This window comes from Bufo bufo, chromosome 7 (genome assembly GCF_905171765.1).
Source record: "Bufo bufo chromosome 7, aBufBuf1.1, whole genome shotgun sequence".
NCBI classification, from domain to species: Eukaryota; Metazoa; Chordata; class Amphibia; order Anura; family Bufonidae; genus Bufo; species Bufo bufo.
The window spans coordinates 123,992,526-124,018,752 of NC_053395.1; the positions used below are offsets into that span (position 1 = coordinate 123,992,526).

At 43.6% G+C, this 26,227-nt stretch overlaps 1 protein-coding gene and 1 long non-coding RNA gene across 9 annotated transcripts in view; both read right to left on the reverse strand.

Moving 5' to 3' along the window:
• PIKFYVE (phosphoinositide kinase, FYVE-type zinc finger containing) overlaps positions 1-26,227 on the reverse strand; it is a 326,446-nt gene that overhangs the window by 170,349 nt on the left and 129,870 nt on the right. For 7 of the 8 annotated variants that reach the window (XM_040441689.1, XM_040441688.1, XM_040441692.1 and 4 more), the window contains 5 exons: positions 15,261-15,323; positions 12,399-12,528; positions 12,138-12,315; positions 1,545-1,619; positions 1,360-1,467 (listed from right to left, as the gene is read on the reverse strand). In XM_040441689.1, coding sequence (XP_040297623.1) covers positions 1,360-1,467; positions 1,545-1,619; positions 12,138-12,315; positions 12,399-12,528; positions 15,261-15,323 — 554 coding nt within the window. Of the gene's footprint in view, positions 1-1,359; positions 1,468-1,544; positions 1,620-12,133; positions 12,316-12,398; positions 12,529-15,260; positions 15,324-26,227 lie in introns of all 8 variants that reach the window. The other variant, XR_005780642.1, reaches the window with a different exon arrangement.
• Positions 22,318-24,004, reverse strand: LOC121008923. The gene is made up of 3 exons (XR_005780643.1): positions 23,967-24,004; positions 22,662-22,663; positions 22,318-22,449 (listed from the first exon to the last, which is right to left on the reverse strand). It is a non-coding gene; the product is annotated as an uncharacterized LOC121008923 (long non-coding RNA).

A 26,227-nucleotide genomic window follows, 5' to 3' on the forward strand; every position in this document is an offset into this window, starting at 1 on the left:
TCCGCTCCTGATCCCCACACTGCCGCTGCTGCTTCTCCCTGTAGACGGATGAAAACATCTGGTGTCGGGGTAAAGCAGCCAATGGGCAGGCGGGGATAACCTCCCTAGCATCGCAGGTGATGCTAGAGACGCTTGTCCCCTTCTGCCATTGGCTGCTCCCCCCCGACACTGGATGTTTTCATCCGTGTACAGGGAGAAGCAGCAGCGGCGGTGCGGGGACCAGGAGCGGCGAGAGGAGCGGGGTAAGTATATTCCCTCTGAGGGGCCCGGCACATGGGGGGCTGTTGTATGATGTTGGATAACCCCTTTAATCCTGTTGAAGGGCTAACAAAATATGTGAAGCAGCACTACTAAGTGTATTCAAGAATTAGAAGTTTATTCATCCAGCACAACGCCTCAGTCCTTCTGGCTGGGGCTTGAAATTGGAATAAACTTCACCTTTCTTGGACTTTTATAGTGTTTTGAAATTTGTGGACTAGATCGGTAGAAAAAAATAAAAAAGAAAGAAAGACAAACCACACCACCCAACTAAACAAAATACTTGAATTTCAAAACGGTGGCTCACTCCAATCGAATTATAGGAACAGGTGCTGCTAACCCAAATTGGAGGGACACCCACCCTCTGGTCAGGTATAAACAATAAATACTAAAATAATGGGTGAGCACACTTCATTTGGACTTATACAATCTAAAATTTAATTAAATCAGACAGTTGTATATTCACACGTGTATAACACATTATCATAAAATAGAATAAAACACTATAAAAATACTCTAAAATCAAGTAGAGAATGCAATAATTACTAGCAGCAATATCCGGAATGTGACTATGTCAGTAATTGCATTAATCTATGAAACGCCAAAAGACTCAATTACTGACATAGCCACATTCCGGATATTCATCTGTATTTATATGCGGACTTATATCTATGGGACTGTAATCTATACCATCAAGAATTTTGGTACCATATAGCCAGCTGATCATTGCGTGCAACAGCAACAACTTAGGTAGTGTCCACTAAACTGTGTGGACTCTGATATATATTAGAAGTGCTGCTAGTAATTATTGCATTCTCTACTTGATTTTAGAGTATTTTTATAGTGTTTTATTCTATTTTATGATAATGTGTTATACACGTGTGTATATACAACTGTCTGATTTAATAAAATTTTTGATTGTATAAGTCCAAATGAAGTGTGCTCACCCATTATTTTAGTATTTATTAAATAAAATACTTCATCTAAATGTTGCACCAAAGTCACATGTATGGCTAGGAGTCATGCAACCAAAGTTGTAGCCCTAGACTTAAACAGGGTGAAGCATATTCATGTGTCTGGATTTGATTTTCTATAACTAACCTGAAGGACGATTGGATCAATGCATGTAAACTTTGTCTCTTCTCGGTACAAATATTCAATGGAGCATTTTAATAGCAATATTTTGGGGCTTTTAATGCTGGCATTCATCTGCAACAAAACACACAACAGTAAGCACAAGTGGCATAATAACAAATGTGCAGAGAGCAGGACAGAAATTACATTACCTTTTTGTGGGCAATATTTTTAGTGCAGACAAAGCCATTAACCACCATGGAGTCAGATTTCTTTCCACCAGGAATCTACAAAAGAAAACATAAAAACGTGTCACAAAATAAGTATGTAGAGCCCAAAAGTAGAGTAAAATCTAGACAGTCAAATACATTGGTAGCATGTATGTGCCCTCAAGAGCATTGAATAGCCATACGGGAAAAGATTTTGCCTTCTATAAGTCCTGATAAGTAAGCATTCTCAGCAGCAGCACTAAGGGTCCTAGATTTAAAATGGATTAAGGACAAACGTATGTTTGCTCTATGTTTGTGTGGGTTTCCTCAAAGGGACACTAAAGCCTGAATATACATAAATAACACAAAAACATTTAGGGGGTCATTTATCAAACTGGTGTAAAGTAGAACTGGCTTAGTTGCTCGTAGCAACCAAGCAGCTACTACCTTTCATTTTCCAAAGGAGCTGTCCAAAATGAAAGGTGGAATCTAATTGGTTGCCATGGGCAACTAAGCCAGTTCTACTTTACACCAGTTTGATAAATGACTTCCTTACTCCCTAGGACACACAGCTATGTCTGCAAGATGCTCCCCAAACTGCCATAGTTTAGGAGACGTCTTATAGACAGAGACGTTCCCCTTCCCCCAATCATCTTCCATGTTCGGCTACAGAACGGCCAAGTGCATGGGTGCACACAGTAAACAGGAAGCTCAGGACGGGGCGTGGCCTGGAGCCTCAACACACCCCTGTTCAGTGTGCTGTGTGAGGAGTCTTTCACATAAACTATATGGATTGTGTCCGGATCTTATCTGTTCAGGAAAAAACTGATGGTTTTGCACGCAAGTGCATTCAGTTTTGTCTGCGATTGTGTTCAGTTTTTTCACGCAGATGCGTTTTGATGCATTTTTAAGTGCGTGAAGAAAAAAAAAAATGAAGAATTACAAACATCTCCTAGCAACCATCAATGAAAAATGCTTTGCATCCGGATGCAATGCTTATTTCACGGAATCCCCATTCGATTCTATGGGGCCAGGGCTGCTTGAAAAATGCTAAATATAGAACATGCTGCGACTTTCATGTAACACTCATGTACACAGACCCATATAAATGAATGGGTCAGGATTCGGTGTGGGTGCAATACGCTCAAATCACGCATTGTACCTGTACAGAAAACTTGTGCGAAAGGGGCCTTAGAAATCTAATGTGGAAAGCACAGGACATCAGGCTGAATATGATGTGTTCTCTTCTATTTAAGTGTACCTAGTGTATACCATTTGGGGTTAGAAAGGGAATTTTACAGTGATGTTACAGTATGTTTGTAAGTATGCATGCTATAGGATACAATGTTTTATATTTGTTTATATAGAAGTGTGTATGTGTGTATATATATATATATATATATATATATATATATATATATACACATACATACACACATACATATATACATATACATACATACACACTGCTCAAAAAAATAAAGGGAACACAAAAATAACACATCCTAGATCTGAGTTAATTAAATATTCTTCTGAAATACTTTGTTATTTACATAGTTGAAGGTGCTGACAACAAAATCACACAAAAATTAAAAATGGAAATCAAATTTTTCAACCCATGGAGGTCTGGATTTGGAGTCACACTCAAAATTAAAGTGGAAAAACACACTACAGGCTGATCCAACTTTGATGTAATGTCCTTAAAACAAGTCAAAATGAGGCTCAGTAGTGTGTGTGGCCTCCACGTGCCTGTATGACCTCCCTACAACGCCTGTGCATACTCCTGATGAGGTGGCGGACGGTCTCCTGAGGGATCTCCTCCCAGCCCTGGACTAAAGCATCTGCCAACTCCTGGACAGTCTGTGGTGCAACGTGACGTTGGTGGATAGAGAGAGACGTGATGTCCCAGATGTGCTCAATTGGATTCAGGTCTGGGGAACGGGCGGGCCAGTCCATAGCATCAATGCCTTCGTCTTGCAGGAACTGCTGACACACTCCAGCCACATGAGGTCTAGCATTGTCTTGCATTAGGAGGAACCCAGGGCCAACCGCACCAGCATATAGTCTCACAAGGGGTCTGAGGATCTCATCTCGGTACCTAATGGCAGTCAGGCTACCTCTGGCGAGCACATGGAGGGCTGTGCGGCCCTCCAAAGAAATGCCACCCCACACCATTACTGACCCAATGCCAAACCGGTCATGCTGGAGGATGTTGCAGGCAGCAGAACGTTCTCCACGGCGTCTCCAGACTCTGTCACATCTGTCACATGTGCTCAGTGTGAACCTGCTTTCATCTGTGAAGAGCACAGGGCGCCAGTGGCGAATTTGCCAATCTTGGTGTTCTCTGGCAAATGCCAAACGTCCTGCACGGTTTTGGGCTGTAAGCACAACCCCCACCTGTGGACGTCGGGCCCTCATATCACCCTCATTGAGTCTGTTTCTGACCGTTTTAGCAGACACATGCACATTTGTGGCCTGCTGGAGGTCATTTTGCAGGGCTCTGACAGTGCTCCTCCTGTTCCTCCTTGCACAAAGGCGGAGGTAGCGGTCCTGCTGCTGGGTTGTTGCCCTCCTACGGCCTCCTCCACGTCTCCTGATGTACTGGCCTGTCTCCTGGTAGCGCCTCCATGCTCTGGACACTACGCTGACAGACACAGCAAACCTTCTTGCCACAGCTCGCATTGATGTGCCATCCTGGATAAGCTGCACTACCTGAGCCACTTGTGGGTTGTAGACTCCGTCTCATGCTACCACTAGAGTGAAAGCACCACCAGCATTCAAAAGTGACCAAAACATCAGCCAGGAAGCATAGGAACTGAGAAGTGGTCTGTGGTCACCACCTGCAGAACCACTCCTTTATTGGGGGTGTCTTGCTAATTGCCTATAATTTCCACCTGTTGTCTATCCCATTTGCACAACAGCATGTGAAATTGATTGTCACTCAGAGTTGCTTCCTAGGTGAACAGATTGATTTCACAGAAGTGTGATTGACTTGGAGTTACATTGTGTTGTTTAAGTGTTCCCTTTATTTTTGTGAGCAGAGTGTGTATATATATATATATATATATATATATATATATATATATACACACACACACATATACATATACATATACATACATACATACATACATACACGCAGTCAGGTGACAGTGCAGCACGGGACAGAGAAGACAAGGGAGAGCGACTCCCGCAGAGACTGATGTACCTGGAGAATAGCAGGAGAAGTAAGTGAATTTATTTATTTTACCATATCTCTGATCTGAGGTCTGATACAGGGATCTGGCATGGAAGTCTAATGGGGGTCTGGCATGGAGGTCTGATGTGAGTTCTTGATATGGGGTCTGATCTGATGTCCTGATGTGGGGGTCTGATCTGGTGTCTGATGTGGGTTTCTGATATGGGGGTTTGATCTGATGTCTTGACATGTGGGTCTGATCTGAGGATCTAATATGAGGTCTGATTTTCCTCCTCTAAAACCTGGGGTGCGTCTTATCAGGTGCGTGTTCTAAAGGGAAAAATATGAGATATATATATTTTACAGGTTTTTAAATGATGGTCTGGGTTTTGGCAGCACCTGGCAAAAATAAATAGGCAGCTGGGCTCAGAAGCCAGGTCTCTGTGTTGGGATCTGGGAGCCTTGTGTCTGGATGAAGGCTTGCTACCTGTTTGGCGTGAAAACAGGTTGGTGCTGCTATCAGCAAGGACTCTTTGAGGCAGAGTTGCCGCATGGTGTGAATTACCACCAACACCGCAGGGTGACTTTTTATTTGAATATGACTGCTTGTTTTGTCACTTGCCTAAAGTGTGAATAAAATACTGAACAGTTTGATCCAAAGAACTTGTTGTTGCCTCTATACTTCATCCGCTAATCCTGTCTACCAGAGCGAGTCCCCACTATATATATATATATATATATATATATATATATATATATATATATATATATATATACATACATACATATATATATACACACATATATACATACATATACATATATACACAGTGGGATGCGAAAGTTTGGGCAACCTTACAAAATTAGGCAGGTGCATAAATTTGGGCACCACAAAAAAGAAATGAAATCAATATTTAGTAGATCCTCCTTTTGCAGAAATTACAGCCTCTTAACGCTTCCTGTAGGTTCCAATGAGAGTCTGGATTCTGGTTGAAGGTATTTTGGACCATTCCTCTTTACAAAACAACTTTAGTTCATTCAGGTTTGTTGGCTTCCGAGCATGGACAGCTCTCTTTAAGTCACACCACAGATTTTCAATTATATTCAGGTCTGGGGACTGAGATGGCCATTCCAGAACGTTGTACTTGTTCCTCTGCATAAATGCCTTAGTGGATTTTGAGCAGTGTTTAGGGTCGCTGTCTTGTTAAAAGATCCAGCCCCGGCGCAGCTTCAGCTTTGTCACTGATTCCTGGACATTGGTCTCCAGAATCTGCTGATACTGAGTGGAATCCATGCGTCCCTCAACTTTGACAAGATTCCCAGTCCCTGCACTGGCCCCACAGCATGATGGAACCACCACCATATTTTACTGTAGGTAGCAGGTGTTTTTCTTGGAATGCGGTGTTCTTTTTCCTCCATGTATAACACCCCTTGTTATTGCCAAATAACTCAATTTTAGTTTCATTAGTCCACAGCACCTTATTCCAAAATGAAGCTGGCTTGTCCAAATGTGCTTTAGCCCACCTCAAGCGGCACTTTTTGTGCTGTGGGTGGAGAAAAGGCTTCCTCTGCATCACTCTCGCATACAGCATCTCCTTGGGTAAAGTGCGCCGAATGGTTGAACGATGCACAGTGACTCCATCTGCAGCAAGATGATGTTGTAGGTCTTTAGTGCTGGTCTGTGGGTTGACTCTGACTGTTCTCACCATTCGTCGTTTCTGTCTATCCGAGATTTTTCTTGGTCTGCCACTTCGAGCCTTAACTTGAACTGAGCCTGTGGTCTTCCATTTCCTCAATATGTTCCGGACTGTGGAAACAGACAGCTGAAATCTCTGAGACAGCTTTCTGTATCCTTCCCCTAAACCATGATGGTGAACAATCTTTGTCTTCAGGTCATTTGAGAGTTGTTTTGAGACCCCCATGTTGCTACTCTTCAGAGAAAATTAAAAGAGGAGGGAAACTTACAATTGACCCCCTTAAATACTCTTTCTCATAATTGGATTCACCTGTGTATGTAGGTCAGAGGTCACTGAGCTTACCAAGACAATTTGAGTTCCAATAATTAGTTCTAAAGGTTTTGGAATCAATAAAATGACAACAGTGCCCAAATTTATGCACCTGCCTAATTTTGTTTAAACAAATTATAGCACACTTTCTGAAAATCCAATAAACTTCATTTCACTTCTCAAATATCACTGTGTGTGTCTCCTATATGATATATTTAACTGACATTTTTTATCGTAACAACCAACGATTTATACAGGAAAATCATGACGATTAACAAGGTTGCCCAAACTTATTGCCTTTAAATTCATAATTCTGCTTCCTGACAAGCATGCCCCTAACAGTTTTATCTGAAAAGTACTGAGGGATCTATGTAAACACTACATACTCAGCAATGTTCTACTGTAACTGCTTCAAGATCCCCCCCCCCCCCAAATTTTTTTTTTACTTACCACTACCAGTAAAATCCTGCTCTCCATGAGTTTATTAGTAGTCACAGAAGATCACAAATACTGTATAGTGGACACTAGGTGGAAAAAGTGTCAGTTCCTCCCACACATTATACTTCTCCTGCATATACTGAGATACCCAATTGTGATCTACTTACACAAGCAGCAGTGGTAAATAGGTCACAACTGAACAGACAAGGAAACTATCACGCAAACTATCACCAATAGATATCTACTACCAGAAAAATAGTTGGATGGGATTTTTGGAACCTTGCAAGTAGGGCATTAGTAAGAACTGACCAACGTGCAATGCAGTATTGCACCTAGAGCAAAATAAAATAAAAGGATGACTCGACACTAAGTACAAACATCTGAAGTGCTGATTAAGTTAAGAATGCAGTCTAGCAAAACAGGATAACCTGCATCAGCACAATTATTCCACCTCTGGATGGGGATAATGTGGCTCACCAAGTTCAGCAATAACTGCGCTGCCATGTCTGGTATGAGGCAATGAGGCAATGACTGCATATGTCAGAATCAGGACTAGCAATAACACAATTACTCCACATACTGAAGGGGGTAATGTGATTGCCTGGTGCACGCATAACAGTATAGTCATGTCATAGCATCTAGCATTAGTGCAACTACAGTCTCTATGTAAGGAAGGGTGAAGGGGAAAGCTGACTAGTGACTGCAAAAACGTGCTTAGGCTGGTCAAATATGAAGTTTAGAGATAACACCATTACTTTGCCTATAATATGGGTAATGTGGCTTTCGGGTACTTGCAATAGCTATGCTGTCACATATAACAAGGGCTCAAAGACTTCAAGTGGGGGGCAGGTAGTTCAAGAAAACAAAGGCTTAGTCCTGTCAGTAGAAGACTCACTTTTCAGCCTGGAAGTGGGATAAAGTCAGGCAAGAGGAGGATCTAAAGGACCAGGAAAAAGAAACCACCTCCTTAAAAATCCAGGCTGGTAGAATGAGCCATGGGAAGGGAAGAAACCCCTCTCTCTACTAGCAATGTAGCGCTGCTAGAGGACATGTAGTGGTAGGGGCCACCAAACCTGCAGTGTGGTAAACCCCAAAAGCTGTGGAATAAGCCAGGCAGGATAGCGAGCCAGTGTGGGGCTTGTCCAATGTGGCTGGAGATTGTCTAAGAGGCCCCGTCCCTAGGCAAATTGTGCTAGAGAGAAGTAGGAGTCACTGAACATGTTGCTTGTTACGTCTTGGCCTTAACCAGTAACAGAAAAGGAAACTGGACTAGGAAAGAAAGGGCCCCAATGCCAATGGTGGATCCCCGCTGGGAGGGGAACAGTGGTTCAACCGCTGAACATGTGGTTCAACCGCTGAACATGTGGTTCATATTGTTTCCAGCAGGAATATGGAGGCCCCCTATGGTATTTTTCTGCCCAGGCCTAAAGAGAAGAGAAACCAACAAGGATCCCAGGGATCCCCTAAGGAAATAAAAAGGGAACCCTCATTCGTCTATGTGAAGACCACAACTGAAATACTCAACCCATATTCATCCTCTTTGCTTCTGCTCCTCAAGGGACAGACAGGGTGATCCCTCTAGCGACTGGCATACATTTGTAGCAGTATGCTGGTAAGTAGGAGTGGACAGGAGTGGCATAGTTTGTGTGGGAGGAGTTGAAATGTTCTCTTCTTAGTGTCTGCCCCATAGTGGCAGCAGTTATTCCCACAGTGTTCGTCAATGACGCGTGAGAAACAGACATTTTAATCCAGTTATGCATGTAAACTATATACAGTGGTCTTTCAAGATACAATGGCCTTGGGATCCAATATTTTCAAAATACAATGGTCTTTTCTGACCCATCGTAAGTTGAAAATAGACTCAACATACAATGTCTCAGACTCAGATCCAACCAATCAAGGTCACTTCTCTGGTAGAATAGTTGGATTAATTGCTAGTTAGCAGTCATTCCTGACTGTTATATGTAAGGACATGTTTAATCTGTCTTACGTATCTGCTTATTTTTCTTATATCTTCATTTCCTCTGATCTTGGATGACATTTTGGGGCTTTGGAACCGATTACTCAAGTTACAATGGTTTCAACATACAATGGTTTTCCTGGAACCAATTAACATTGTATACATTATATATATATATATACACTGCTCAAAAAAATAAAGGGAACACTTAAACAACACAATGTAACTCCAAGTCAATCACACTTCTGTGAAATCAAACTGTCCACTTAGGAAGCACCACTGAGTGACAATCAATTTCACATGCTGTTGTGCAAATGGGATAGACAACAGGTGGAAATTATAGGCAATTAGCAAGACACCCCCAATAAAGGAGTGGTTCTGCAGGTGGTGATCACAGACCACTTCTCAGTTCCTATGCTTCCTGGCTGATGTTTTGGTCACTTTTGAATGCTGGCGGTGCTTTTACTCTAGTGGTAGCATGAGACGGAGTCTACAACCCACACAAGTGGCTCAGGTAGTGCAGCTTATCCAGGATGGCACATCAATGCGAGCTGTGGCAAGAAGGTTTGCTGTGTCTGTCAGCGTAGTGTCCAGAGCATGGAGGCGCTACCAGGAGACAGGCCAGTACATCGGGAGACGTGGAGGAGGTCGTAGGAGGGCAACAACGCAGCAGCAGGACCGCTACCTCCGCCTTTGTGCAAGGAGGAACAGGAGGAGCACTGCCAGAGCCCTGCAAAATGACCTCCAGCAGGCCACAAATGTGCATGTGTCTGCTCAAACCAGGGCTGTGGAGTCGGTAGATAAATGTTCCGACTCAGACTCCTCAGTTTTATGTACTTCCGACTCCTCTGTATTAATATGCAAATGTATTTTATACATTCCTTGAGCGAAAGAAACGCAACCTACCACAGGACTACTGGCTGGGAAGCCAACAGTCTACTGTATTGCACAGTTTAAGCAAAAGACAAACACAATGAAAACAAAGTTTTATTAATCCCATAGTCATGTTTAAAGTTTAAGCTAACAATCGGAGTTTACAAGTTTTTATAGCCTTAGCTAAATGACAGTAGTTTTTCCAATGGTTTACAGCTTCAGTCTTGAACTATTGGCCCTCCATTCCCTTCACTTATACAAGTGTCTCACTCTCTAGTCCTGCAAAAAACATATTTATTTAATCCCTTATCAGTGAGAGGCTAGGTTACACATGGACGCTGCGTTCCCTGTAAAAGCAGAACACAACACTATGGAAAGTATAAGTATTGCAGCTCCTAATTGTGCGTTGCGTGCCATATAGTGAAGCACATGAAAAGCATGCTTCTTCACGGTCACTTAACGTGTTCGTTTTGCGGTTACGTGAGGCACTGCATGCATTGGTCTTTATTCTTACAGTAGAGAAGTCATTAATTATAACTTTTTGTGAATTGGGACATTTAAACTTGCTTTTTTTTTTTATTCCAATCTAAATTTAGTAGGAGTCGGAGTCTGTGCATTGTTTGCTGACTCCGACGCCGACTCCAGGTACCCAAAATTTCCCCCGACTCCGACTCCTCGACTCCGACTCCACAGCCCTGGCTCAAACGGTCAGAAACAGACTCCACGAGGGTGATATGAGGGCCCGACGTCCACAGGTGGGGGTTGTGCTTACAGCCCAACACCGTTCAGGACGTTTGGCATTTGCCAGAGAACACCAAGATTGGCAAATTCGCCACTGGCGCCCTGTGCTCTTCACAGATGAAAGCAGGTTCACACTGAGCACATGTGACAGACGTGACAGAGTCTGGAGACGCCGTGGAGAACGTTCTGCTGCCTGCAACATCCTCCAGCATGACCGGTTTGGCATTGGATCAGTAATGGTGTGGGGTGGCATTTCTTTGGAGGGTCGCACAGCCCTTCATGTGCTCGCCAGAGGTAGCCTGACTGCCATTAGGTACCGAGATGAGATCCTCAGACCCCTTGTGAGATCATATGCTGGTGCGGTTGGCCCTGGGTTCCTCCTAATGCAAGACAATCCTAGACCTCATGTGGCTGGAGTGTGTCAGCAGTTCCTGCAAGACGAAGGCATTGATGCTATGGACTGGCCCGCCCGTTCCCCGGACATGAATCCAATTGAGCACATCTGGGACATCATGTCTCGCTTTATCCACCAACGTCACGTTGCACCACAGACTGTCCAGGAGTTGGCAGATGCAGTCCAGGTCTGGGAGGAGATGTGTTATTTTTGTGTTCCCTTTATTTTTTTGAGCAGTATATATATATATATATATATATATATATATATATATATAAAAATATATATAAAATTTTGGACTGTACAGACTGTAAGATGCATCCACAATTAGAAGCATAAAAATAGAAAATACTATTCTATGGCCTATGGGTGATATACAGTTCATACAGTACAGAAACAGTACAAAAGCCAATGCCCCCTGACTATGCCAGCCACAGTGCCTTATCACATTGGCAGCAACAATATCCCCTGACTTCAGTTTATGTAACATCCAGCAGAATACAGGACAACCAAACATGTTTCCCATCTGTGCACTTACTAAACAGTGTATCTGCCTCAGCTAGGTAGAAGTCACAAGGAGATCAGGCTTTCAGAGGAGACAGTTCTACCAGCTTCAAGGCTCTGACACACAACAATGACAGTCTGCGGCCTCCATTTATTCCCTAGTAACAATCAAAGTGAATACACCCGAGAACACCTCAAGTTAGGGGGAAGAGCTGTACTGGAATGGTGTGGAATGGTAGGTCCCTCTACCAAACCTACCTACCATGGCAAAAAAAAAAAGCCCATAAAAAAAAAGTCTGCATAAAACAGTTCCAGCAAACTGTGCTTTGCCAAAATCATACATCCGTCTGGATTCCTTTTATCTCACCCATCTAAGCAATCTAGGCGAGATATAAAACCCATTCAGTACTTTAACAAAGACATAGTTACAACATACATAAATATATAATCAGTATAACAAAAGCCAAAGTAAGCTAAAGGTCTACTGCATAAAATCACTTACTTTTTTGATGTGGACATACTGGCGAATGTCCATATCATCATCATTTTTGACATCAGGTCGGACAGTCTGCACCACCTGACATACTACTGGCACAATAACGTCACGCCAAGAAAGTGACAGAGACTCATTATAGAGCAGCTGCTGTAAAAGGGACATCATGTGACTGTGGTTGGCTGACCTGAAAGAATATGAAACAAAACTTAAATAGATGAATGTTCTTAAACATCACTCGAATGAAATGTGAACCGGAATATTTCTTACAAAAGCCTTTCCATTGCCTGCTTCTCTCCATTTTCTTCTCGCAGCTGATCCAGGGTGTTGTGGTGCCAACCCAAGGGAGTAAAAGGAAGGTCTTTAGATTTCTCCTCCACACGTCTATTAAACAGAGACTCTAGAATTAAAAGCACACAATGAGTAAAATCCTCTCTTCTAGACGGGCACTAAATAACATCAATACTGGTACTGTTTAACTAGGCAGATATTTGGGATTCTCATTGGGCACATCTGACATCCAGCAGTAGTAACTAGGTTTGGAAGGAAGTTAATAAAGTGGAAAACCAGCAGATTCTCTTAGAGCTGACATCCAGCAGGACTAGCCAGTATCCCTACACATTGCACTGTTGGCAGATCACATGACAAAGGGATCTTTAAAAAAAAATCTGTATGGGTATTGAGTGTTACCCGTTGGGGGCACTGTCCAATCAGTGAGAAGGGTAAACCCCAGTCATCGACTTCTTCATAAATCTCTAGGAGGAATAACAGAGGAATGGCACAGTGCAGTTGGAATGGTAGAACTTACTAACACAGACATGTCGGGAGAGGTGACAGATCCAAACACCTTTACAGTCACGTTTTTGTAGTTTCACTATTGTGTTTCATAGACACAATAGACCATGACTAAAGCAATTATTTTAATTATGGTCATAGAATATCCAAAGATCAGGCTGCCTGCCAGTATACAGAAGGCATGACAGCCGTGTCATCAGACCTCCCTTCCTATCTGCCTCACACCATACACTGCAATTACTGCAGATCATGGCGTACACAGGTCCAGACGGAGCACAGTCTTCTCTGATCCCAATTACAGGGAAGATGCCTGCACGATCACTCATATGGAAATTTATGTCCGTGTGCGACAACTACAAAGTACATTTACTTCCAAGTGAGGGAAGTGGCTAACGGCTTCTGTCCTCACCAGTCACCTCCTATTATGGACCTAATCACTCCTGCAGAAACTGCCACCAGCACATCAGGTCTGCAGGCTTTCCAGGTTTGAATTGATAACATTGTAGTACTTAAAGGCTACACCAAGTAAAATGTATTTGGACTGTCCCAATTCATCTAAAATGAAAATAAAGCAATCTTTTAAAGGGGTTGCCTGGGTTCTAGATATTTGTGACCTTTCCTCAGGATAAGTCAACAATATCAGACCTGTGGAGCCTGACACCCGGCACTTCCACCAATGAACTTTTTGGGGCTGGAAACAACACGGTGGATGGAGCTGGAAGAAGATGGTTCTGTCCACAGTGTAGTGGTCCTGTTAGCACCCACTCAAGTGAAGGGGAGCTAAGCTGCACTAACCCAGCATGGTGGGAGCAGACATCTGATGACCTATCCCGAGCATAGGCCAGCAATAGAGAACCTGGACAAGCTCTACAACTAAAGATTCCATACAGTTTGTCTGCAGGTCCTATGTAGATCTGTGCTTCTCCGTAGTAACAAACAGCATAACAAAGCCTGTGTAGTGTGATCTTGCAGTCATGCTCGCTTCCATCTGTCGCCTACTTCTTGCTAACCAACTGAACGTTCACTAGCAAGAAAATGTGAATGGATGAAAGAGTATGACCGCAGAATCAGATTTGGCAGGGCAGGTTTGTTTTTTGGCTTACACAGGAGCTGTAGAAGAAACATTTTTATAGAAATTGCAAAGCTTCTTTACTATTCATTTTAAGATGCACAGGAACAATTTAAAACAAAAGTTGTATATGGGCACCCTAAAAGGGTCCGGTATCCGTGAAATAGGCCTGTTCTTCTATTGTGTAAAACAATACAATTCATGGAAGGTCTGAAAACCTAAAAAATACACAGAAGTCACATAGTGCAACACATGGGATAACAAAAAAACTAGGGGGGAGGGTATGAAAACCACTCATCTTGGGGTGTTGTGCTAGGCACACAATAATCCAATGTGCTTAATAGGGCTAGTTGAAGCTGCTGCCTCGCTGTCTCACCAGACTGAATCCGGATCCACAGACCTGATGCTCCATGTGGATTTTGGTGCGTTATCCACATCAAAATCCATATGAAATCCACTCTCTATCCTTCTCCCATTGTTTTCAATGGGAAATCCTCACTGCAGTTCATTCAGCGGTGTATCTCTTCTAGGTGTGGATTGAAAAATCAGTATTACAGAAAAAAAGCAATATGTACATTCCTGGTGCAGATTCCACTGCCCTTAAAAAAAAAAAAAAAAAGCGAAAAAAGAGTGGAATTTAGAAATTTTCTGTGTGCCAATACAACCATGTGAAGCAATTCTACACCTGCTAACGTAATGAGTATTACCTTGCAGATAACAAATCCCCCTCACGGTAGCAGTAAACTTGACAATAGGTTTCCTATATATATATAGGAGTTTTATATCTATGCTGTTACAGATAGGTGATAGTATTTCGTTATCAAGAATAAAATATTGCCTAAGTGAAAAAGGAATAATAAAAAAAACTAATTGTAAAATTTTTAAAAAGTTTCTATAAATATGGTGTGAAAAAAAATCCCTTTCTGACGAGAGTGTATCATTAACTGCTCATTGCTTTCGTTCCACTTGTAGAAGCTTCACACATCTAGTTACTTTCCTCCCAACCTCCATTACTGAGGGCCCGGATACCTTTCTGTAGTCGCTCTCGTGTATTCTGCAACTTTCTCACTGGCTCCAAATGTTGTAGACTATGTTCACTTCCAGCGGTAGGGGTTTACATGTGGAATTACTGGAATATAATGCCAGCACGGTCTAGGGCATTTGCATGTACCAGTGGCCTCCCTATATCGCATTGCAAATATTCTGAAAACATTTCCATCTGTTAAAAATATAACAAAGAAACTTCAAATAATAGAAAAACTCTTTACCTTTAATGAATGCGTCACTTATGGAGATCATCTGCTGTCCACCATCTTCAGAGAGAAGAAACTCTGAAATGAAGCAAATGAAATGATGAGAGCAGAGAAAACTGTTCTGACTATATGAGGTACAGAGCACACCCTGTGTGACTCAACCTGCACATCAAGCCCCAAATGACTGCCTCGCCTCCTTGGAGTAGACTGAATCCAGCCAATTGTATACTAGCTACTGGTGAATCCGACTATGAATGCAGAAGATATTTTTATTTGGATGCCTGTGAAATCGGCCATGTTCTAGCATGTTAAAGGGAATCCGTCACCAGTGGTGACAGAGCTCCTGGCTTTCCACCTGCTGCTGATTCCTATGGAGGCAAGTGGGTTAGAAGAGCAGTGAGCTCATGAATGTGGGGACTCATTGGCAGAACCTAGCAGCATAAAACTGCTGACAGATTCCCTTTAAGGTCACGGGATCAGGACTGATATTTTATGTGAAATATGGAAAGCATGTCTTATAGAAATAATTTACTACTGAAAATGCACAGATCTTGTGCAATCTGTGCCAAAAAACTGGCTTAGAAGCCTTGTACCACGTTTAAGGGGTTTAGACACTTTTTAAGCCTTGTCCAATAAGGAGGAATGAAAAAGGGGTAAGGCTTCAATGAAATGGCATGGCTAAGGCTCTTTCACACCTGCGTTCTTTTCTTCCGGCATAGAGTTCCGTCGTCGGGGCTCTATGCCGGAAGAATCCTGATCAGTTTTATCCTAATGCATTCTGAATGGAGTGAAATCCGTTCAGGATGCATCAGGATGTCTTCAGTTCCGGAACGGAACGTTTTTTGGCCGGAGAAAATACCACAGCATGCTGCGCTTTTTGCTCCGGCCAAAAAATCCTGAAGACTTGCCGCAAGGCCGGATCCGGAATTAATGCCCATTGAAAGGCATTGATCCGGCCTTAAGCTAAACGTCGTTTCGGCACATTGCCGGACCCGACGTTTAGCTTTTTCTGAATGGTTACCATGGCTGCCGGGACGCTAAAGTCCATGCGCATGGGGCGCCCTGACGTCATTCTGGAGCGCCCCGGGAGCCGCACGGACTGTAAGTATACTGCTCCCCCGCTCCCCACTACTACTATGGCAACCAGGACTTTAATAGCGTCCTGGGTGCCATAGTACCACTGAACGCATTTTGAAGACGGCTCCGTCTTCAAATGCTTTCAGTACACTTGCGTTTTTCCGGATCCGGTGTGTAATTCCGGCAAGTGGAGTACACGCCGGATCCGGACAACGCAAGTGTGAAAGAGGCCTAAAATGCAGCATTGTGTGCCAAAAATATGCCACAATTTTGGATCATTTTTTGCATGTACTAAGCCAACAAATAGATGGTGCAAAGTTAGACTAGACAGTCTAAAGCTACCCCAGCTTTATCATCCGCCATCAGTACGGTTTAAGCCTCTCTAGTCCAACTTCACACTGTCTTGATATTAGATAGCATCAGTAAATATGCCCTATTGATATAATATATTTATAAAATAAAACATTTGTAACATATTTAAAGGGGGGTTTCTGGCCAACCTTTAAGCTCAGGGCAGTATAGAAATACTACAAAACAGTGATTCTAATGACTGCAGATTGCCTTGTTAAGGCTCTACCAAATGATGCTGGAATGAGATGCATGAAATGTATTACACGGAGCATGTATTAGTTCTCTACCACCTTTGTTCTGGTAATCCCTGGGTCCCCGCTGGTCTCCGCTTTCGGAAATGCCTGCTCAGCCGATCACTGGCAGAGGTAAGTAACTACTGCAGCCAGCCATTTGCTGAGTGGGCACTTCCTGTTTGACGAGAGGGACTCAGGGAGCATTATAATAAAAGAGTGGGTATCAGTAGAGGTGGGTATGACCTTTTTTTTTGTCACTCTGAGCTTAAAAAAGCCCCATGAAAACCCATTAAAATGTAAGAATATTTTATGGAACAAAATGACAATAAATTCCAGTCATGCATCCTATAAAAACACAATCATCTGAGCTCATTCAGCCAGATTATTTGCTGTCACTCATGCATCATCGCCAATCCAGCAAGTCCTATTAAAGCCCCTTGGTATTTCCAGTATTAATATGTAATAAGCACTGAATCATGATGGATTTAGAAATCACATCACTTGTGGATCAGATATAAGCAGTGTAGTCAAGGTGAAATAACTGTTATTGTGCCTGGATTCCGGCAAAGAAACGAGAAGACTTCCAGGCCCTCCTCAAGGACGTTACTGAAATGTATGTCCTCACATCATGCTGGACTCCAGAAATAGGTGCCATTCTATTATATGAGGGCTTTTATACATGTGGGATACGCAAACACAGCAAATAAAGGGCCAATAATAAGAATAGAAAAAAGGTTTCTATTATATTGTACCACAAATTCCAGCCAACAAAAAGCATTCATCTAAATAAGGCAGGATCATTTCCCAATTTATACCTCAGAAGGATGCCTCTGTATAGGCATACAAAGGCTCAAATGTTAATAAAAAAAATAAATAAAAAATTCTACTGGGTGCCCCTTTATGGAATAGCCCGGCAGTGCACTATTCCATACGGCAGAAAAAGCATACTGACAGATACCAGCCCGACAGAGGCCAAAAAGACCTCAGACCTCCTTCAGGTTAGTAAAGCCTATGGGTACACCGACGTATGCAAAGCAGCCCAAGAATAATCTAGACTGGTAAAGGCCACAAACATCATTAAAAGCAAAGGGATAATGACACCAGGACAAAGAGAATCCTCCTCTAATGAAAGGTCCTCCACATACAGACCTGTATTGTAATATATCCAAATCCTATACCAATGACTTGTAGCCCCCCTGCAGAACTCAGGACACTGCAATATAGCCTTCCACGAAGATAAAGTAAGGACATCACCATAGAACCCTAATGAAGATAGAGATCTACGTGTGGGCACAATTCTAAAAATGAAATCATCTCCTGAACTACCAACCACGGGGGGTTCAGTGAAGCCCCATGATACCCGGCACTGACCGATTCTAATGACTGCTGGAATAAGATGCATAAAATATATTCCATGGAGGACCTTTCCCTGACCACGCGGCAGGAACTGAGACGCACACTGCTATGAGTCTGGAGTTGATGTAGACACACAAAATTCTGTGGGTTAGCACTGGCCTTGGGCTAAGATCTGATCACGGAGAACATTTGTGTGCAGGTTTGTGACATTAGACTGTCGGTCCCATTGGGAAGAGAGACTGATGTAAGTGGTGACTATCTGTACAGCGCTGCAGGATGTCTCATGCTATTCTGCCCATCAGAAAGGTGTGATCAGATGCTCAACCTCCGGCCCTCCAGCTGTTGTAAAACTACAACTCCCATCATGCCCTGCTGTAGGCTGTCCGGACATGCGGGGAGTTGTAGTTGTGCATTCCTGATCTAGACCATAGAATACAAAGATCAGAATATCTATTAGGACAAGACAAAATGAAGAGGCGAAGCACAGCTTCAAGGCACAAGACTGGACATAATATGAGACTGTACTGCCATCTTGTGGTGAAATCATAACATTTCCCCAATCCCTGATTCAATTTGTATTGCTACTTAAAGGGGCTGTTCAATACCCAATTTAAAGTAATTAAAGTGGCACAGTGTGTTAGTATTTTAGTTTTTATTTTAGCATTTAGAACAGCAAAAAATGGTGGCAGATTCCCTTGTTGTCCGCTTATTCAATATTAATGACCTATCCTCAGTATCGGTCATCAATATCAGATTGGTGGGGGCTGCCGATCAGCTGTATGAAGAAAACGCAGAGCTCGTATCAGTGTATTGTTCTCTTCACCATTTAACTGGTCCGCATCCGATCCACATTTCTTGTGGGTCAGATGCGGATCCTTTTATTTCAATGGAGCCACAAAAAATGCAGACAGCACATCGCGGACCTGCAAGTAAACAAAAATCAGGCATCGGCATCAATGATTTAATAATGCTTATTACTAGTTGCCTGCAGCTAGAAATAGATAGAGGCCCCCCCTTTAAAGGGAATCAGTTACCAGTTTTTTCTGCTGCATGTATTGAACGGCCCCAGCCAGTGTTAGGGTCCGAGTCCTGATGGTATTATCACAGAGTTTCCGTCTCTCTACCTAGAACGATATCACTGCCTAGAAAGGACGGCAATAACAAATCTTTATTAGAAATACTTATTAAAACTTGGCTAATTCCTCTCTAGATGTAGAGAGATAGGCAGTTGGGATATCACTTGAATGAGGGTTCAAATAGGTTTGTATAACCCTTATGCGACGGCTATGGGTTGATGGTACACTGCTTATGGATGTCCGCAGTGATCACACAGCCACCCATACATGTATCCCACATGAGTCCTGATGTTAATGAAAACTCTGCTCTCTGATTAACATAGAGTCTGCTTTAGCAATCAGTGGTAGGTAGTGTCACTGAGAACTGAACACATCCTGCATTGGAGCCGTTTAACCCAGTCTTGACCCCCCATAAGCCTTTTTACGGAGGTCACTAATGGGCCTTCTGTTGGGCCTTTTTACAGCGGTCTAGTCTAAGTGCTGCACGGTTCTGCATGAACCAGCAGAGGCGTTTAACCCCAATAGAGTCCGCGACATGTAAGATGTTACAGAGGGAGCAGACTCCCTCGGTCTCCCATCAGCACTACACAAATGACTGCATGAACTGTGCAATGTATTTTAGAATAGTCCCTCGTGACACTATTAAATGGCTAAATAAATATGAAATAGTTTTATTAGAATCGCCACCGAAAATACGGAATAAAAAACAATCAAAAAGCTCACATACAGCAACCTAGAAGGAAAATGTAAAAATGTCCGGGTATTTGAATGCATTAATTTTATCGTGCAAAAGTATGTAAAAAAACCTGTTAAAATGTGGTATCGCTGTAATCCTACTGACCCACAAAATAAAGTTAGTGTTGTTTATGCTGAAAAATTAATAATGTAAGAACTCAGTGGCAGTGCTGCTGTTTTTTCTCATCCCACAACCAGAAAGGAAAAATAAAAGCTGATCAGCAAGTTATATGTACCCCGAAATGACACCATTAAAAACTACAACTTGTCCCGCAAAAAGTAAGCCCTCATATGGCTACATCAACGGAAAACTAAAAAAGTTAGAACTCTTAAAGGTGACTATAAAAAAAAAAAACTTGGTCGTTATGGCCCAAAACAAGCTGGTCTACTAAGGGGTTAATACGGTACATGATTTTAACAAAACAATTTGAGAGAGTGACCGAGCATTTTGCTAAGGGGATCGGTCATTAGTTCATGCCACCTTTAAGGTGATACAGGAAAAAACTCGGAGATTTCCTCTAAGGCCTACTGCACACAAACGTGTGCTTCCCATTGCCGTATTGCGTACCGCATTTGCAGATACGCAATACACTGGTGCTGTTCCATGGGCATTCCGCATCCGGAGATGCGGAATGGTGCGGGACGGAAGCACGGTGTTTCGTGGGGTTTCGTCCCGTACTTTCGTTCCGCAAAAAGATAGGACATGTCCTATCTTTTTGCAGAACGGCCGGAACGTGGACCCATTAAAGTGAATGGGTCCGCGATCCGCTGCGGCTGCCCCACGGTGACGGTGTTCGTGCATTGCGGTCCGCAATTTCCAGAACGCAGCACGACCACGGGGCGCACACGTTCGTGTGCAGGAGGCCTAAGGCAGGAATAAATCCCTGTGCTATAGCAATGTTTAGGTAAGTGGTACATGTCAAAGCAGCATCCAAATGGACGTCAGGGCTCGAGGTTTAACACCCTTTTTATATCTCTTATACACTCACCTAATGAATTATTAGGAACACCATACTAATACGGTGTTGGACCCCCTTTTGCCTTCAGAACTGCCTTAATTCTACGTGGCATTGATTCAACAAGGTGCTGATAGCATTCTTTAGAAATGTTGGCCCATATTGATAGGATAGCATCTTGCAGTTGATGGAGATTTGAGGGATGCACATCGAGGGCACGAAGCTCCCGTTCCACCACATCCCAAAGATGCTCTATTGGGTTGAGATCTGGTGACTGTGGGGGCCATTTTAGTACAGTGAACTCATTGTCATGTTCAAGAAACCAATTTGAAATGATTGGAGCTTTGTGACATGGTGCATTATCCTGCTGGAAGTAGCCATCAGAGGATGGGTACATGGTGGTCATGAAGGGATGGACATGGTCAGAAACAATGCTCAGGTAGCCCGTGGCATTTAAACGATGCCCAATTGGCACTAAGGGGCCTAAAGTGTGCCCAGAAAACATCCCCCACAGCATTACACCACCACCACCAGCCTGCACAGTGGTAACAAGGCATGATGGATACATGTTCTCATTCTGTTTACGCCAAATTCGGACTCTACCATTTGAATGTCTCAACAGAAATCGAGACTCATCAGACCAGGCAACATTTTTCCAGTCTTCAACAGTCCAATTTTGGTGAGCTCGTGCAAATTGTAGCCTCTTTTTCCTATTTGTAGTGGAGATGAGTGGTACCCGGTGGGGTCTTCTGCTGTTGTAGCCCATCCGCCTCAACGTTGTGCGTGTTGTGGCTTCACAAATGCTTTGCTGCATACCTCGGTTGTAACGAGTGGTTATTTCAGTCAACGTTGCTCTTCTATCAGCTTGAATCAGTCGGCCCATTCTCCTCTGACCTCTAGCATCCACAAGGCATTTTTGCCCACAGGACTGCCGCATACTGGATGTTTTTCCCTTTTCACACCATTCTTTGTAAACCCTAGAAATGGTTGTGCGTGAAAATCCCAGTAACTGAGCAGATTGTGTAATACTCAGACCGGCCCGTCTGGCACCAACAACCATGCCACGCTCAAAATTGCTTAAATCACCTTTCTTTCCCATTCTGACATTCAGTTTGGAGTTCAGGAGATTGTCTTGACCAGGACCACACCCCTAAATGCATTGAAGCAACTGCCAGGTGATTGGTTGACTAGATAATTGCATTAATGAGAAATAGAACAGGTGTTCCTAATAATTCTTTAGGTGAGTGTATATCTGTCTGTCTGTTCTTTATGCACGACTAAACGACTGGACCAATCTTCACCAAATTTGGCACACAGTTACATCAGGTGTCCTGGAAGGTTGTAGACCGGGTCTCAGCTCTCTATGATTTACCGTTCCTGATATATTCCCAAAATATGACCTGCATTAGCCAATACCAGCCTGCAAGTCTTTCTCTTCAAATCCCAAATGCCATAAACACATGTCCCTTAACAGCCAATAGAAGCTTGCAGGCGCTTAGTTTCCACAAACACACAGTTTTACTAGAGGTTTCCATAACAACCCAGCCATTTTTCTTCACTGCTGTAAGTCAGCTTTAGGCTAGGGCTACACGACGACATCCACAGCTCAGCAGACTGTATCACACAATAGACTTCTATACACAGCAGACAGTTTTATACATGATAGGATTAGACACACAGCTCAGCAGACAGTATCAGACATGACAGGATTAGATACACAGCTCAGCAGGCAGTATCACACAGGATAGGATTAGATACACAGCTCAGCAGACAGTATCACACAGGATAGGATTAGATACACAGCTCAGCAGACAGCATCACACAGGATAGGATTAGATACACAGCTCAGCAGGCAGTATCAGACATGACAGGATTAGATACACAGCTCAGCAGGCAGTATCACATAGGATAGGATTAGATACACAGCTCAGCAGGCAGTATCACACAGGATAGGATTAGATACACAGCTCAGCAGGCAGTATCACACAGGATAGGATTAGATACACAGCTCAGCAGGCAGTATCACACAGGATAGGATTAGATACACAGCTCAGCAGACAGTATCACACAGGATAGGATTAGATACACAGCTCAGCAGACAGTATCACACAGGATAGGATTAGATACACAGCTCAGCAGGCAGTATCACACAGGATAGGATTAGATACACAGCTCAGCAGACAGTATCACACAGGATAGGATTAGATACACAGCTCAGAAGACAGTATCACACAGGATAGGATTAGATACACAGCTCAGCAGACAGTATCAGACATGACAGGATTAGATACACAGCTCAGCAGGCAGTATCACACAGGATAGGATTAGATACACAGCTCAGCAGACAGTATCAGACATGACAGGATTAGATACACAGCTCAGCAGGCAGTATCACACAGGATAGGATTAGATACACAGCTCAGTGGACCGTATCAGACATGACAGGATTAGATACACAGCTCAGCAGGCAGTATCACACAGGATAGGATTAGATACACAGCTCAGCAGACAGTATCAGACATGACAGGATTAGATACACAGCTCAGCAGGCAGTATCACACAGGATAGGATTAGATACACAGCTCAGTGGACCGTATCACACGGGATAGGATTAGATAGCTCAGCAGACAGTGGGGCGGGATGCTGTAGAGGTCACTGTTATGGGGGATACTGTCAATATCTTTTAACGACACACAGAAACATCAAATGAAATGGATGAAATATACCCGTGCGAAGCCGGGTCCTGCTGCTAGTCTCATATATAAAAAAAATGAGTTTCTGTCTGTCCCGACGTCTGTCTGTCTGTTCTTTATGCGCGACCTAGAGGGTCTCAGCACTCTAGGACATACCATTCCTGAGATATTCCCAAAAAATGACCTGCATTGGCCAATACAAGCCTGCAAGTCTTTCTCTTCAAATCCTAACTGCCATACATACGGTCACATGTCCCTTATCAGCCAATAGAAGCTCGCAGGCTCTTAGTCTCCATATACATACAGTTTTACTCCAGGTTTCCATAACAACCCAGCCATTGTTCTTCACAGCTTAAGGCTAGGGCTACACGACGACATGTGTCGCATGACACATAAGGCACAACTACAATGCTACATGCATCCATCTTGGATAGATTTTTTGCTGTCATGTCGCAGTGCGACACCATAGCCTATTATAAAAATTGTTGCGCAACATTGGTACAACAAAATGTCACGCGACACATATCGTCATGTAGCCCTAACCTTAAAGGGGCAGGGCGCTGTGGAGGCCACTGTTAAGGGGACAGGGGTCACTATTAAAGGGGCAGCTGCTGTGGAGGTCACTGTTAAGTCAGCTGGGTACTGTGAGGTCACTGTTAAGGGAGCGGGGTACTGTGGAGGTCACTGTTAAAGGGGCGTTCACTGTGGAGGTTACTTTAAGGGGGCAGAGCGCTGTGGAGGTCACTGTTAAGGGGGCAGGGGCCACTATTAAAGGGGCAACTGCTGTGGAGGTCACTGTTAAGTCAGCAGGGTACTGTGAGGTTTCTGTTAAGGAAGCGTGGTACTCTGGAGGTCACTGTTAAGGGAATGGGGTACTGTGGCAGTCACTGCTAAAGGGACAGGTGCTGTGTAGGCCTCTGTTAAGGGGGCAGGGAACAGTGGAGGTCACAGATAAGGGGATGGTCCCCTATGGAGGTCAGTGTTAAGGGGCAGGGTGCTGTATAGGTCACTGTTAAGGGGCAGGGCCCCTGAGGACGTCACTGTCAAGGGAGTGGGGTGCCGTGAAACTCACTGTTAAAGGGGCGGACTGCTGTGAAGGTCAAAGTTAAAAGGATGGGCTGCTGTGGAGGTCCCATTTTAAGGAGGCAGGGCACTGTGGGGGGGGGGGGGTCAATGTTAAGCGGTGGGGGACTGTGGAGTTCACTGTTAAGGGGTTGGGGTGCTGTGAAGGTCACTGTCATGGGGGATACTGTCTGTCTATTTTTTAACGACACACGCAAACATTAAATGAAATAGATGAAATATACCCGTGCAAAGCCAGGTCCTTCTGCTAGTATGTTATATATAAAAATGAGTTTCTGTCTGTCCGTTCATTATGTGCGAACAAACGACTTGACCGATCTGCACCAAAATTTGGCACAGAGATACATCAGGTGTCCGGGAAGGTTTAAGACTGGTTCTCAGCTCTCTAGGACGTACCGTTCCTGAGATTTAAAAAAAATGCAAATATGGCACCATCACATGACCTGCATTAGCCAATGGAAGCCTGCAGGTCTTCCACTCATATCCAAACTGCCATACACACAGTCACATGACCATTATCAGCCAAAAGAAGATTGCAGGTCCTTCCGTTCCGATATGCACACAGTTTTACACCAGGTTTCCATAACAACCCAGCCATTTTTCTTCACTGCTGTAGGTCACCTTTAAAAGGGGCGGGGTACTTTGGATGACACGGTTAAGAGAGCAAAGTGCTGTGGACATCACAGTTAAGGGGGAAGGCTGCTGTGGAGGGCACAGTTAAGGGGACGGTCCCCCATGGAGGTCACTGTTCAGGGGGTGGGTTATTGTGGAAATCATTGCTAAGGAGATGGGGTACTGCGGAGGTCACTAATAAAGGGACGTCCACTGTGGAGGCCACTGTTAAAGGGGTGGTTGCTGTGGAGGACACTGTTTAGGGGCGGATTATTGTGGAAATCACTGTTAAGGAGATGGGATACTGCGGAGGTCACTAATAAAGGAGCGGCCGCTATGGAGGTCTCTGTTAAGGGGGCAGGGAACGGAGGAGGTCAAAGTTAAGGGGACGATCTGCTATGGAGGTCAGTGTTAAGGGGCGGTGTGCTGTAGATGTCACTGTTAAAAGGACGGGCGCCTGTGGAGGTCACTGTCAAGGGGGTAGGGTGCTGTGAAACTCACTGTTAAAGGGGGGAAATGCTGTGAAGGTCAAAGTTAAGGGGTGGGCTGCTGTGGAGGTCCCATTTTAAGGGACGGGGCACTGTGGGGGGGTCAGTGTTAAGGGTTGGGAGGCTGTGGAGGTCACTCTTATGGGGGATACTGTTGATATCTTTTAACGACCCACACAAACATTAAATGAAATAGATGAACCTTTTATTTTTTAAAGTGTAGCTGTGGTTTTAGTTTATTTTAATAAAATGTAGGGACTGGGATGTTACACCTTTATATATATATATATATATATATATATATGTGTGTTATTAATGAAAG